Source organism: Diadema antillarum, unplaced genomic scaffold (genome assembly GCF_040938485.1).
Source record: "Diadema antillarum isolate AM-2024a unplaced genomic scaffold, OU_Dant_1.0 seq00000204_RagTag, whole genome shotgun sequence".
Classification (NCBI taxonomy): domain Eukaryota; kingdom Metazoa; phylum Echinodermata; class Echinoidea; order Diadematoida; family Diadematidae; genus Diadema; species Diadema antillarum.
The window spans coordinates 1-16,114 of NW_027271263.1; the positions used below are offsets into that span (position 1 = coordinate 1).

Consider the following 16,114-nt stretch of genomic DNA (forward strand, 5'->3'; position numbering starts at 1 on the left):
GGAATAACTCTCATCAAATGGAGAGAAAATAATGTGTTTCTATCCAGTAGATGCTTGAAAAGAAATGCATTTAGAAAATTTGTTGGAGTTTGAACCTTACTTCATCGAAAGCACAATGAAACACAGGCCAGAAAGGAAGATTGTCACACATCAGAAGACATCCATGAACCCTTACATATTAAAGTCGAGATCACTATGTAATGTGGTGTCCTTCATAATTTTGCTGCTTACTTCAGCAGATTTCAACAGCACTGTTATCTCTAACTGGTCAGGTTTTGCTCTTAGGATGTGAAAAACCTGTCAAAATTGAAAGATCAGTCCCTGCCTGTGCATCGGCAGTGTCTCACCTTGCATCACTGCCAGGTGAAGAGGGGTGGCGTCATCGCATTGAGGGTTGGGAATGTTGACGTCGGCGTTGCCTCGCGTCAGGAGAACCTGTATGCTGTCAACATAGTTCCAGTTGGCTGCCGTGTGCAAGGGGGGTGTTGCCAGACTCCCCCGGCTCGTTGACTGGCAGGAAGTCTTTATGCTGTGAAGGAGAGAGAGAGACCAATTATATACAGAAATTATGCAATAATTACACCAAGCATTATGTACCGATCAAATCTCTATTTAGTGCATGTATGTGTTTGAGAGGGGAAGTGGTGGCTGAATATGCATGTCTAGATATGTTATCTATGCTTTAACAATTGCAATAAATTGTATACAGTGCTAAACCCGTAGCTTCTAGAGTATCACCTGGGCAATAATAAGTATTATCAGCTAAAAGTAGACTGTACTTCAATTGCTACCTGCTAATTTTTCGTAATTGCAACATTTAGGCAGGGCTCGACACTAACGGTGGCCCGGTGGCCCAGGGCCACCAAAAATGAAAGTCGGGCCACCAAATTTCAAAAAAGGGTAAATTTGGTGGCCCACCTCGGGCCATCACAATTTTTTGAAAAGTATGTCAATGTAAATTCGTAACTTTTTGCGCCGGAAATTAGCAGTTAAATTTGTTTAACGGATGGATGAAAAGGACTGAATGAGTGCCTGAGAGTGAGTGTTACAAGTTTGTTGAAGTTTAATTTATGAGTAGATATGTCCAACTTCTAATTCTTACTATCATAAAACTTAAATATTTGACTCATTAAAAAAAAAAAACCAGGACTTTTTGTTTTTTATTGTTTTTTTTTTCGGGACACCAAATTTTTCTCTCGGGCCACCAAAAATTTGAAATTTAGGATTTTGGTGGCCCCATCGGGCTACCAAACAAAAAAGTTCGAGCCATGATTTAGGTATTTTATTTCTTTTTTTTCAGAGTATCCTTCTAATATATTTCAGATTTCAATGGTGTAGGTTCTCTGTCTTCACTCTTTTAAATGATTACAATCACCTTTCCTCATCTGTTTGTAATCTCATACCTTGGTTATCAGGTAATGAAGAGCGTTACTCTGATTCGCCAGCACTGCAGCAAACGTCAAAGTTCTATCGTGATCATCCCGGACATTGGGCTTCACCCTCCCGTCCCTAAGAAAGTAGTAGATGACACTAACATAGCCCTTCTTCACAGCCGCAAAGAGCCGATTTTGTGCGACAAACTCAGCACTATCTCCCACTTTGGCAGCACTTTTCTCTCCAGCCAAACCGGCATTAATACTTCCAGTGACCCGCCTGTAGAAACCAACAATACTGGTCCAGATGCTAAGGAGCGCGAATGCACGCAGAGCCAGCAAGCATTGCGCGTGGGTACGGTTTCTTGTCGACACTTTCACTGCCGTCAGGAGTTGCTTGTATGCCTGAGTCTTTTGAGACGTTATCGTGTCGAGGATATCGAGGAAAACGTGAGGTCCCTGCCCACTGCACAGTTTGGTGGGGTACTCTTTCAGGATAGCAGTCATAATTCTGTTCAAGTCAGCAGGGCAAACTTTACCCTCCTTGTAGAAATCCCCGAAGGCCGCCATCAGTTCATCAGCAATGATGCCAATCTCCAGTTTGTAGATCTCAAGACGCTGGTTGTCCGGGAATTCGGTCAGCCAGAACTGGGCGAAGTCCACAAAGTGATCCACGTCGCTGCACCAGCATGTGAGATCATTCAGCATGTCAGTGGTCCGCTGGAGCCACTCCTTGACCACGTCCTCCGCGATGAACTGCAGGATGGTGTCGAAGTTAGTCTGGGCTCCTTCTCCGCTCCCAGACTTGTCGCTGCCCGAGCTGCTGCCCGAGCCAGGTCTCGACGTTCCCTTGACAGGCGGAAGAGGAGCCACGTCTTTGCGGAAGTTGAACGCAGAGTTATTTGAGAGAGACTTGCTTTTGGCCGACTGGGGGCGCTTTCCAGATCTTGCCCTGGCTCCTCCCTTGTTACCAGAGTGGTGGTCTTGGCACGGCAAACCCATCATTTGTAACTCTCTGATGACGCCCTTGGTGGTCGGGCATCTGAATAAAGTCTCCATTTCCACCAATTCCACTTGACTTTTCACCATAGATGCTTAAAGAGCTGAGCGGTCTGGAGAGATCTAAGTCATCCTCATCATCGCTGTCCCTTATTGTCAGTCTAGACACGCAGATGAGATCTCGCAGATCCTTAACACTTCGAGTCATCTTGCAGGTATATGTGTCACTGAGAAACTGGAAGGAAAATCTGACAAGGAACTCAATGCCAAAGTCCTTGTGGCATAAATTGAAATGCAGTTGGAAAGGACAGTGCGCTATCCGATTTGGGACAACATTAATTTGAAGTTGGAGACGTACATCACATGCAAGCAGACCCAGGAAAACAAACGTGGGAATTCGCAGACGACATCTGTATGCCAAGTTAAAGAAGAAGCTCAGTGTTCTGGTTAACATTGGGAATGGAGGCTCAGATGGAATGCTTGTCTTGATGGCACGCTCTTGACGATTCCGGGTAGTACTGCAACAGCCTGAAAATTATTCAGAGGTGTAAGAGAGAAGGACAATGACAGAGTGAAAGTACTGTACATTGTAATATACTCATAAACATTTGAAAGTTTGATGAGAAGATCCAATAAACAGCACAGTGTGATAGTAGATTTCTATACCAAATTATAAAGAAACTTCAAAGTGAAAGGCATTAGCTTTACATAACATACAGCCTTTTGTTAGTAATTTCTAGACACTTAATGCCATCAACAGCAATTGGAAGACAAAGATACATGTAATGTTGGAAATTGAGAGTACTTGCATTAGGCCAAATGTAGTTTGTGCTGGATATCTTATCACTATTGGATGAATCAACACACACACACACTTATATAGAAGGTACTCCATCCAACTGGATCAATGCAGTAATGTCCAACAATGTAAATGGGCATGGGCATACACAGATGTTCCATAAACTCCACATTGAACCTGTTAACCTCAATGTTTACTCGTAACTTTATTCCTTTCATGTGTATACTTGGGTGACCCGCACCTCGCCATAGTTAATGTTTTAAAATGCATATTTGAATCACATTTCGTAACTGAAATTTTATGAAATCCCGTGTATATACTGGAAAAATGCTGAATATTCCAATGGAACCACAAATATACTGTTCAACACCGGAAATTTGCAGCTATCGTCCTCAAACGCAAATGATGCGAAAAAGTTGCGCTCTAAGGAAGGGGCCCGCAACTCGCCACCCGTGCTCCCATAGACCAAAGCACGTAAAAGACGTGTGCAGGTGACCGTGATGCTCCCATAGACAAGCACGTAAAAGATGCGTGCAGGTACTTATAACACGTAATCCCAATATAAATTTCAAATTTTCGCGAAAAACTGCTTGTTTTTCACCACAGTTTGCTTGTTTGTGGTAACCCTGTCAAGTTTCAAGCTTTTTAAGGGATACTGAACACAGTCCCGGGCATAAATTTTTGTTCAGTGTGCTTGTAGCAATCTTAAGCCGGGTGGCGGTATTCGGGCCCCTGGCGAGGTGCGGGCACCTCACTATAATCAGCAGGGTTATTTTCAAAAGGCTTCTTCAAAACATGAAAATGTGTATCATTTGCTCATATCCACTGACCAACACAGAACTTTTCCTCTAGACAAACACTGATGCCTATCACATCAAACTTCCAGCTGCTAGCTGTACATGTGATGATGTGATCAACTTAAGTTCAAATCAAGGGCCAATTTAATTTTTTTTATTTTTTAGTTTACGTGTCCTGCTTCAAACACCCACTACACTACTCACTAGCATGTCAAAAAGAGCAGATCTCTCGTCAGGTACTGACTGACAATGCGATGTGACATAATCTAATTTTGAATTATCCATTGGCGTACAACAGAAAAATTTATTGCAGACTTTACCACATCACATGATAGTGCCATGACATGATTCATTGATTGCCTTTTCACAATGACAGTACAAATTGACACTGCACTAACACAGAAAGGCTAACTTGGGACTACACTAACACATTAGAACGAAATTGCTGTTTTCCCTCTCAGTAAAGCCTTATATAAACTCAGCAGTTTTCAACCCTATCCGTCGATCATTGCGATAATTAAGGCTAACTTCTTCTGCATTTTAATCACATGAAACACATTATTCTATATAGAGGAAGGAAAGGTAAAGCAAACGAAAAGCAAAGAATGTCAGTTACCAAGGAGCCATGGTATCGTCAACGGGCCTCGGAAATGCCGTGGAATGGTCGCGCGCCGTACATATAACCAAGGATCAACTGGACCAGTACTCGATATATAGATCCTCAGTCGAGGGCATTCATTGGCTGCAGAGTGAAAGGGGGGGGGGGGGGAGCTATACCGAACGCAGGGCGGTGGAAATGGGATGTGGGTCATCACAGCCCCCAGGGCCCCCTCTTTTCGTTTGTATGAAAATCGAAAAAAAAAAAATTATTCAAAAATAAAAAAGGTTAAGAAAGAAAGAACTGGTCCAGCACTGAAGCCACCCCCCCCCCCCATTCCTGAAATGTTCTCCATCCCCAGTTGCGATGGTATGTGGTGTTTTTGTTTGTTTGTTTGTTTGTTTGTTTTTTGTTTGTTTGCTTGTTTTTTGTTTGTTTGTTTGTTTTTTGTTTTTGTTTTTTTTTGGGGGAGGTACTCTATTATAGCTTACCCTCCTTCCGTTGGCTCCGTTGGCACCTCCCCCACCCCCACCCACCCCCTAAACACACACACTATACTGTACTCACTGACATTCTTCGGCCCCTGCAAGCACTGCCGAAAGATATTGTTCTTTATGGTCACTACAAATTCAAATAGGAGGAAATTCTTGTTCCGAACTCCATATAGAAACTATAATAGGCCTACTGAGAATAGAATTAACTTTTGACATGAAATAAGAATAAGAGGTTTCTATCTCTCTCTCTCTCTCTCTCTCTCTGTGACCAAGTGTGTTTGTGTGTACGTATGTGTATGTCGAGTGAATCAGGAAACATCAAAACTAAAAACGGATCATGTAACTTTTAAAAGATTACTAGTATAGGCCCTAACGCTGTTTCATGAATACGATATTATCTATATGTAGGCACCTAAACGTTACAAATTCTTTAACTTGTTTCCTTTTTTCTTTTTTCTTTTTTTTTTTGCATATTGCATATATAGGTACTGTACTATACAGATGTAGGTGACATACTGCAGGTCAAATGGCAATTACCTGCTCTTTGTGTGAATGTTATGCTAAAATTTATGTGTCACAAATATGCTGCAGAAGTAATTTTATTATAGGTATACCTACATGTACGTGCTTTCAGTTCATATGAGCTATGTATTGTGGTGTAATTTCATTTTAAACTCCAGACTGTATTTTAAAGTGTAAACACTGACGTACATTATATGCAAACAGATGCGTCTACTAGAAACAGGCACACAGGGGCCTACTTACTGTGCTATATCTGGGACATTTCATTCTTTTTGTGTAATGGAAAAAAATCCGCAAAGGCAAACAAACTCCCACCCCAAAATAAAAAAAGTACATGAAAAAAGACACTATTCACAGGAGGACTGAGAGGGTTCTTTGTACAAAAAGAATGGACTATTCACTCTTCTCCCCTTTTCTGCTGTCAATGCACCAGTTGTGAGAGAAATTTTCTTTTTCATATTTTTGGCTTTTAGAAGTACATGTACATACAGTTTTGGCATATAGCCTAACCTGCTAGTAACCTTCAATGCATTGTAAGAACTAGCTGTATCGTTACAATCTTTAGCAATGAAGCAAGTTGTGTACAATGTACGTATTTGAGAGGTACAGCTGTAGGCCTAAATAGGGGTACCCGGTACTAGTATTTGTGCAGGACAGTGCGTGTTTGTGGACAAAGATGTTCTATGACATGTCCTGATTAGCAGGAATCTTTTACTGTACACCAGGGCCCCATTTCATAAAAGATGTTGGGATAGCAATTTCTAGAATGGCAACATTCCATAGCAACAGCCAATCAGGAAGCTGAATTCTAATTAAGATGACACTGCATTTCAGCAAAGAGTTAGTTTTCTTGCATTGTTTGTTTGTTTTTATTGCTGTTGTTGTTGTGTGTTTATTTGTTTGTTTGGTTTGCTTGTTTGATGAAATGGGGCCCAGGTTGTAATGATTTAAAACATAGATATTGAGTATGTCTCACATCCAGCTGCTGTGACAGATACGGGGAATATAAACATACACCAGCAAAGGACAACATTAAATGACGTTTTACTTCATACATGTACACATACTGTGACACACTCTGTGTGTTTGTCCTTGTGGGGACCTCTCTAAGGGCAGAATATGACATTGAGCTCGACACATGTGTCTGTTAATGAACAAACTTTCACATATTATCAGATGGGGTCCTCAGTATGTTGTCAAGGAGAAAACAAACAAACAACACCACAATGATTCTATGCTTTTTTTTTCATCACATTAAAGGGTAATTGGAATATTTCTGCATGTTGTGTATGTTCCATACTATACAGATAATAGGGTTATTTGTGCAAGTGGTATTAGTACGATTATACACCTAGTAATATCGCAGTATTTAAGTACATGTACAAAATTCGTATTTATGATTTTATTATTATAATGATTAAGTCAAGTGTTGCACCATTTCACGAATGTTCTTGCTTTCCTCTAACATCAGTCAGAGGTGATCCTAGTTGGTTCATCATGAGGTGAATGATGATATCTCTTCTTCAAGAATGATACATGCATGTATGAATTGTGGTAGAGAAATATTGAGATCAGTCATATCTCTTTCTCTCCCCTTTGTCTTCCAGGAAACTCTACAAAAACTACCTACCCAAGAAAAAGGAGGAAGAAGAATATAAGTGAGTAGCAACAAATTGGAGTATCAGACTTAGCTGAGAAATTGTAATAAACTTATATCTTTGCAACTTATTGACAAATTGCCCTTCATTGACGTAAATAAGCACTGAATTGATCGGTGTTTTAGTAGTAGCCATGATAAAAAATCATATGCATATATACATACTCGACCATGATTTTTTATCATGGCTACTACTAAAACACTGATCAATTCAGTGCTTATTTACATCAATGTAAAGCAATTTGTCAATAAGTTGCAATGAAAACATCTTGACGGAAGAATTTCATGAATTTGAAAAACTTAATATCTGTTTCTTATTCAGGGCATTACAAAATATGTCTCTTCGAATTGGCCTATACTTTCTAAAGAGTCAGGTGCGTGTTACTTTCCCAAACGGTGAGGTTCAGTTGCCAGGGCAAGTTGGCTAGTAGCATCCTGATATATAGTTAGAGATAATTCTCTCTATGAAGGACTTTGCCAATGGAGTGAGCTCATAGATGGATCCAGCAGCATGGATCTTTCCTCTACCTATGAATGCAGGGAAAAGTAAATTTCATTTGAAGATTGAAAGACAAAATGTTTGTAACAATACTGCTATGTGAACGGTCTCTTTGTGTGACAAAAAGTGGTATACATTCACTTTGTGATTGTGGGACGTGAGGAGAAAGAAGTAAAAATGTTTTTTTATTAGCATAGCAGAAAGAAGTGTACATTTTATTAGCATGAGTTTGAATATTATCAATGTTTGATCTGCTTATGAAATTGCTTGAATTTTCTATCACTTTTACCTGGTGCAAATAATTTTTCCATAGGGCCCCATATTTTTTTTTTTTTTCATTTAAGGACAGTAACGATAACAAGTTTGCACTCTAGGACAGCTAAATTCTTGCTGTTTTATCCTATTATACAGTGTAGTGTACAGTGCTCCGAATATTTCTGTTAAATTTGTCACATATGTGATACAATTTGTGAACTGTTTTCTTAATCAGATGTCTTTGTGCTTGCCGCATGGATAGTTGGTGCCAATGTATTTTCTTTTGCCTTTTTGATGTTTCTGCATCCCTCTCCCCCCGCCAAATCCCGACTAGGTACTCGTCGCTGAGCGCCTTCCGCCAGATTCTGCAGGAGATGAACAGCATAGCCAACCAGCACGAAATCGTGGGCGAGTCGCTCATCAACAACGTGATGAAGGAGGTGCAGGCTCTGATGCAGGAGCTGAGGGCGGAGCGCAAGAAGCACCTCCAGGACTTCAAGCAGGAGGACAGCAACCTGGAGAAATCCATCAAGAAACTGGAGAGTGTAAGGGCGCCCTCATGAGTTGATGAGTGGACAGGGGAATTGTAACAGTTTTTGTTAGAAGCCAGTCATTTGAATCATTTGCATAAAGGTTTTGCAGGGTGAACACCCAAGTGCAAGGCATGTGTGACCAAAAGAACACTTAAGAGAGGTCAACAGACTATGAAATTGCCCCTCAAGGTATGGAAAACTGGAATGGTAGTACAGCAAGCAGATCTCAAACATTAAAATTCTGATTCACATAATTAATGTTCATTTAGAATTGAAATGATAGAGCGTAGTCATTGTAGAATGAGATTTTCTTTTTTTAAGAATTTGGATGTGATATTCATGCTTGCTTTTCTTTGTACTGCTATCAATTGTAGTTGGTAGTAATGCTGTCAAAAATTGCTACTTCTGTCGTCTTCGTATGACATGCTTTACTTACCCCTGTGTGATCTTCAGCCCAGGACTGTACCTAGCCTGTGGTTATACCTAATTCTATCCTCTAGTGGGGATATTCTACTGATGACAGCATATATTGTGACTGTGGCACACCTAATACCATGCCACACCTTCTCCAGTACCCTAGCTGTGAGGAACAGTGTACTTCTGTAGCAAAAATGACCTGATGGCTGCTAATGAGAAGGCTCTGTGATGTGCCAAGTCCTGGCCAAATATCTCATGACTATGTGTAGATGTTTAGATACGACAAAGAAGAAGACCTAATTCTTTCTTCATGTGCAGTCTTTCATAGTCCTGTGCTATCTAGCTGTGAGACAGAAGCCAAAAATATCATTGCTCTTCTCATTTACCATTTCCCAACTCTGTCCTTTGTGGTGTGTAGTAAATATAAGTCAATGTTTTCGTGAGACAACCATCTGCACAGCTGAAGTGGTACAAGTTTTTGAAATAGCCACAGGTGTATAGGAAGTCCCCTTCAATAACTCATTTGATACACAATGCCCTTCCATATTAAGTCCCATTATAAAGAACACGTTATAACAAAACTCCCGTAGCAACAAAGTAAAAATTCAGGTCCCAATATGATTATCTATATATCTTTATATATTTTATTTGGTCGGCTAAAATGAAACTTTTGTATAATAATTTAAAAAAAAGAACTGCCACGTGTAAAGCTCCCTTACCTTTATGTACATTTAAAATGTTTAATCTTGAGTTTGATTTATCAAACAGGCATGCTCCCAATTTTAGAGTTAAATGTAAATGTATATGCTCTTCTGTATTTTATATTCTAAATTTTGTTTTACTGTATTTGGCTGCAGTGAGGAATGTTAAAGTTCTATCAATTTCTTTTGATTGGGAATTCCTTTTGTTTTTAATTCAGAAAAATAATTTCATATACATTATGTATAGTTCATTTAATGTGCCATAGCTCAATGATTTTTTTTTTTTTTTTTTTTTGGGGGGGGGAAGAGGGAGTGGGGGGGGGTGGTCTATGTGGTATTGTTTTAGTGTCTCAAAAGTTCTATCCTGAGTTTGAGGATAACATTCATACTGTGCCATTTCCATATGAATGTATGTTATGTTAATGTTATTGTCATTTTCATTTGGCTGAAGATATAATGATAATAATAATAATAATAATAATAACATATCTCAATACCTTGCAGACGAAGACGACATACAAGCACTCACATGAAGCCTGGGTTCAGGCCAAACTCCAGTTTGAGAGAGCAAACGATGACATGAACCAAACAAAGGCACAAGTTGAAAAGGTAAGTATTTCTTCTAATCTCTCCCTTTAAAAAATACATTTACAGGGAAATGTACCCAAACTGCATATGTAGACATAGTGAATGTGTAAATATTGGCAGATCACATCAGTGTAGTTGGAGGAAAATTTGACAATCTGTTCAAAAGTTATAAATTTGATTGAATTTAATTCAATTTGATTAGATCAATCTCTGGATATGTAGGCTACAAAAATTTGTAATCACAGAAGTGGAATGATGTAAGATATACAGAGAACTACACATATTCTCATTTTCCTAATGCAACATTTTTATTTTCGTGAAGATTAGTGGCTGGTTCTTTACCAGACTTTTGAGAAATCTGTAGAGGTTATCACAATCTGTACACATGACTCTCTTGGGGGGGGGGGGGGGGGGGGGGGGCTATGAAGCTGAGCCCAAATACCCAGTATGTTCTCTCTTTTTTTTTCTTCTTCTTTTTTTTTTTTTGGGGGGGGGGGGGGGGAATGCCCGGGGGGCTAGATTTTGCCCAAGCTTGGTAGGAGTCATATGATTTGAATAGGCAGGATGTTAACCCGTTGAGGACAAGTCCGGAGTATACTCGGGCCGGGGTCTATGGGAAATGTGTGTCGTAGCAAAATCAGTCCATCCTCAACGGATTAAATTTGTAAGTATTACCAAGTGAGCATCCAAAGGGTAACCACCTTCTTAATTACCATGACTCTTGTGCTGTTACTTACAGCCTTTTGAACCTGACACCGGAAGTTGCCTTTAAGATAGTGGACTGAGCTGCACTCATGTCAGTGGCGGATCCAGAGGGGGGCGCACCAGGCGCGCGCCCCCTCTTTATTTTTTGTTGAAACAAAAGAAATAAAAAGAAAAAAATGGGGGGCAAGTGTGCCCCCCTTTAATTTTGTAAAGGCGTCCGCCCTATATGGAATTCCTGGATCCGCCCCTGCCTGTGGACTCGTGAGGGAAAGAGAAGACCTCACGTAGTGCGAGTCAGACTAACTCTGACCACTACCGGGAAGTGAAAGTGATCCTTCCTGTGTGTTGCCTTGGAGCACATTGTACTCTGAGTGGCTAACATGCTTGGTAGTGGTTTCAATCCCACACGGTATAGTGAAAAGTCTGGTTAAAGGAACAAATCAAATTCCAACGGATGTCATGAATGCAGCTCATTTGCAGCATCAGTCATAGCCGTAGCCGTAGCTGATAGTGAACACAGTTTGTTTGGTTGGTGATGCTTACTTATAAATGTACTTTGCTCTCTTAACCTATTGACTCCCAAGCCATCTCATTCCATAGATATAGACACAGGGTGAGTTCTATGAAGGAAGTGAACACACAGGTGCAGCTTCCTGAAGTTGTGTCTGTCTTGCACGGGGAAAGGATGCAGGGACCATGTTGATATCAGGCCTTAGCCCCAGATATAGGAAATTGTGTTACCACCTGTGCACGTATGCAAGAATGAGAAGGCTTCAATGACACTGAGAGGAAAGAATGGAAAAATACGTTGAGACACTGTACACATCATTCCAGGGCCCTGTTTCATAAAGCTGTAATAGTAAAGTTACGCACAACTTTACGAACAACTTGGTAATAAGTATGGCAAGTCAGGTGGGTTTCCTAATCATTGTTAAATTCAATACCTAAAGTTGAAATTTGCAGATGATAATGATTATTCTTACATGTTAACACACGTTTCTAGTCGAAAGTGTACTTTTGCCCCATTGTGTAAATGATTGATATTGACATGCTTTGTTAGAACGTAAGGGGGGGGGGGGGAAATGGGCATACCTATTGGCATTTCATATTCCAGTCATTCGTAAAGTCTTGCGTAACTTTACGAACAGCTTTGTGAAACAGGGCGCAGGACATTTTTCCCTGTCAAAAGAGAGATATGTACAACTGTAATGTCAATTTCAAAAAAGAAATTGAAAGAATATCATGATCATGTCAAGACACAAATTTAGTATTTCATTCTAATTCATTTCTATCAGTCACATATACATACCACCTGATTAATTAGCTTTGATTTTTTTTTTCAAAGTACTATACTGTACCTTAGCCTTTGTGTGTTCAGTGGAAACAAAATGGCTTTTCCCTGTTTAAGCTGTCACAATGCTCCCTTTTGAACAGATTCTACAGTCAAACTGAATTCTGTACTGTTGCTCCAATCCTAAGTTCCACTGAGAACAATGTGGTAGATTACAGCTGACTTAACCTGACTTTGACACTGGTAATGGTATACCAGCCATAGATCCTGCTTGTAGCAAAACTCCATAAAGTCATCAATCAATTAACAAACCAGAGACCAGAACCTTATGAGTGATAGTAGCACTTTATTCTCCTAATGACAGACTTGATCAGACGCCACATCTATCATGTGTAATGGTTGCATCACTGCTATTTTCTAGATGCATCTATTCAGAAATTTGTGCGTAAAACTGATTAATTACTGAATGGAACGATTTATTCATGAAGTGATATTAATATAATTGATCTATCTGTTTCATTCATTCATTTCTAAATTTGTTTGTTCTTTCAGTCACTTATTTTCAATCCTATTTGTCTACGTATCTATCTAGATTTAATTGTATATAAATTACATGTGTACACATACCTAGTTATTTAATATATATTTTTCATTTCAAATGAATATTCACGAATGTTATGCATTCATTTATGCAATGAAATGTCCATTTACATGACCTTTCTGTCTTACAGTACCGGCAAACTATGAATGCCAAAAACCAACAGAAATGCGAGTGCAAGGATAACTACATTCTTCAACTTGATCACACGAACAAGGACCAGCGTGATTTCTACTACACTAAAATCCCACAAATATTCAACGTAAGTAACCCTTGCATTTTACTAATATATCTCAGATTCTTTCTCCTTTTTTTTTTTTTTTGGTACGTGTGTGTATGTGTTAGTGTGTATTCCTTGGGCCTTTTACAATTTTACTCTTATTATCAGTAATTAAAGTAGGGATTGTCTTGACAGCATTAAGATAGCAACAGAAATAGAATGTTAAATTGAGCAAAATTGCTTTCAAATGCATTTATTGATTCTATCTTTCATGTCATCACATTTTAGGGATAAAGAATTGGTATGTTTACATGTAGTGAAGATTGCAGCTTAATTTCCAATGTGTAGTCCCACATGTAATAATCCAAGAAGGCAGAATGTTGAAGTATATGAAGAGATATTTCTTTTCCTTCACATGTGGCAGAAAATTCAAGAGATGGACGAGAGACGGATTCAGCGGCTGGGCGAGTTCTACAAAGTCTTTGCGGAGGGTCATCGGCATGTCATTCCACTCATCAACAACTGTTTGGACACAATGACCGCTGAGGCAGAAAAAATAGACTCTGCAGCTGTAAGTATATTCTCTGCTGCCTTATAGTATCTCAATGGGAGACTTTCTCTTCCCTTGTCTATGTTTTGTCTAGATATTCTGTGACACTTTTCTAAGTCTTTACACTTGTGTCCCTCTTCCATTAGTGGGTCTGGAGTTAAATTATTTTACTGTACTGTGCAGGTAATGCTTATTGTTACCTTAGGGGAGGGAAAAAACAAAACAAGAAAGAACAGATTAGGTAGTAAGATTTCCAACAGACCAATATTCATTATAATTCATAATGAGGTAGCTGTGAAAGTGCTCTGTAGTTAATTTGAGTTCTTTATTTCATTGGAATTTATTGGGATGTGATCAATATTTAATTCCTGTTAGTCTTCTCCTAATCAGCTCTTGTATAATGACACAGCAAGATATGCAGACTCTGTTTAATACTGAGCACATTATAAAACATGTGCATGCAATTATATTCTTTTATGGTAAGTCACAGCTGTAATGATTAATGTCACCTTGAGGTCATTTTTGAATTGTTGATTAATCATGACTGTGTATGCTTGCTTCTCTATATCTGCTTTCAGACTATTTTAAAGTGACAGAAAAGTAATGCCTTACACATCATGGCATATTTTCAGGCATCAAAAACAAATCCTACACTCATGAATAGAGTCAGACAAAGGTATATCAACATCTATCAATAAGAGAGTTCAAAATTGTGTAAACAAAGGAGCTCCTCTTCTAAATGTGTCTCTTATACTCTTTAACATCTGATAACATATATCTTTTTCCATTGAAAAGGCAGTTCAAATTGAATTAGTGAGAAAAAGGAACTTCTCCTAAAACTCTTCACCTTTTATGCATATCCAGCATCTGATATCATGTATGAGAAGAGATCTGAAAGTTTCAGCTTTGCCTATTAAAATGGTTGATAAATGCTCAGGGAACTATGAATGTCCGGTATTTAATCCATTTATGTCATGTATCTAACACATCCTCCCCTTTCTTCCTCCTGATTAGCCAAGTTCTCCTGTGCCGTCTGTCAAGTGTCTATTCTTCGTTCAAGTCACCTTCTTTCATTTTCCTTTTATGTCAGTTCCTGTATCACGAAGTACACTGTGTGTGTACAAGTATCTCCTTCAGTATGTGTTAATACTTATTATAGTATCAACTCCCTGTAGCCAGACACAACTTGGTTGGATGGCGTGCTGACGGGTATTCACGGCCAAAATTTGAAGAAACGATTTTATTTCTTTTTTTTTCAGTGCGCATAAAAAAATTTCATAATTGAAGAGCTCATTTCTAAATACTATGTATCCATAGTTACACACAAGCTTATGTCAGGAGGTTTTGTTGTAATTTTCTCTTCACAAAGATTTTGGGTATGACACAGTAATATTCTCCAAATTTTGCATGGCTAGTCCACAGATTGATAACAAGTTGAGGGGGGAAATATATAATGAGAACTTGCTCTCAGCTGTCTTAGAAGTGAGTTAACATACATCTAGATACAAAGTGCTGAATTATCAGAGAAGAAAAATATTTCTCTTCTTAAATGCAGAAGCAAGGAAAAGAAAAAACCACCAAAGTGGTAGTACATGTATATCAGTATAGTGCTTAAATAGCTTGACTATGAATATAGTATTATTTATGGGTGTTTTCACTTTCTTTTCCATATCATGGGTTGTGTGAGATATCATGGCTATGTAAAGTCATTGGGAAAGACCCTTTCAGTGCTCAAAGGATGGAAAACACCCTGACATTGAATTTCTCTATCTTCCAGGCATGCAGGTGAAATTGAGTATACTACCTTATGACTGTTTATTCATGTACGTTTCTTGATTCTGTGTTTTGTTTTGATGACATGCCGGCCAACCTTTCCCTCATAGGATGCCAGGTTGACGATAGAAAGGTTCAAAACGGGGCATGCCCCGCCCGACGACATCCCCCAGGTCGACTACGACGACATGCAGCGCAAGGAGTCGGACATCGATACCCTCTCCGTTCACAGCCTAAAGGACCACGTCAACAACGGCACGGGATCCATGGCAATGCGCAAGCGCAAGAATAAAGGCACCATTTTTGGCATGTTTGGCAAAAAGGTACACATGCTAACCCCACTCGTACCCCAAGTCTCTTAATATCAAGATTCTCACCTACCCTTTTGTTGTTACTCTCTCCCTTTTCTATTACTCTCTCTATCTTTTCCTATCACCCTCTCCCTTTCTACCCCTCTTCCTCTCTACGTGCCCCGCCCTCCTAACAACCCAGGATTCCAAGAGGACTATTGATAAGTTCAAGTCGGGGTTGATTCCTCCCGACGACTTCCCCATGCAAGATTTGGATGAGCCCAGCCCTAGTGAGCCCGAACCTGACACTGTGTCTCAGACCAGCGTAGGCAGCGCAAATGGGGTCGCCCCCGGCTTTAAGAAAGAAAAAAAGCGTGGTGGTATCTTTAATATCAGAAAGAAAGTAAGTACTTTTGAAGATATGTGTCGCAAAGAGAAACGAAACAAAAAAGAGA

The 16,114-nt window shown here is 39.5% G+C and overlaps 1 protein-coding gene and 1 pseudogene across 1 annotated transcript in view; one reads left to right on the top strand and one right to left on the bottom strand.

Moving 5' to 3' along the window:
- Window positions 1-347: 347 nt before the first annotated feature.
- On the bottom strand, window positions 348-2,580 carry LOC139728873 (uncharacterized; annotated as a pseudogene).
- A 2,013-nt stretch (window positions 2,581-4,593) lies between these two features.
- Window positions 4,594-16,114, top strand: part of LOC139728875 (formin-binding protein 1-like) — a 59,062-nt gene continuing 47,541 nt past the window's right edge. The window contains exons 1-7 of the mRNA XM_071639809.1: window positions 4,594-4,670; window positions 7,190-7,240; window positions 8,328-8,538; window positions 10,149-10,253; window positions 12,960-13,088; window positions 13,471-13,617; window positions 15,862-16,062. Coding sequence (XP_071495910.1) covers window positions 4,594-4,670; window positions 7,190-7,240; window positions 8,328-8,538; window positions 10,149-10,253; window positions 12,960-13,088; window positions 13,471-13,617; window positions 15,862-16,062 — 921 coding nt within the window. The remainder of the gene's footprint in view (window positions 4,671-7,189; window positions 7,241-8,327; window positions 8,539-10,148; window positions 10,254-12,959; window positions 13,089-13,470; window positions 13,618-15,861; window positions 16,063-16,114) is intronic.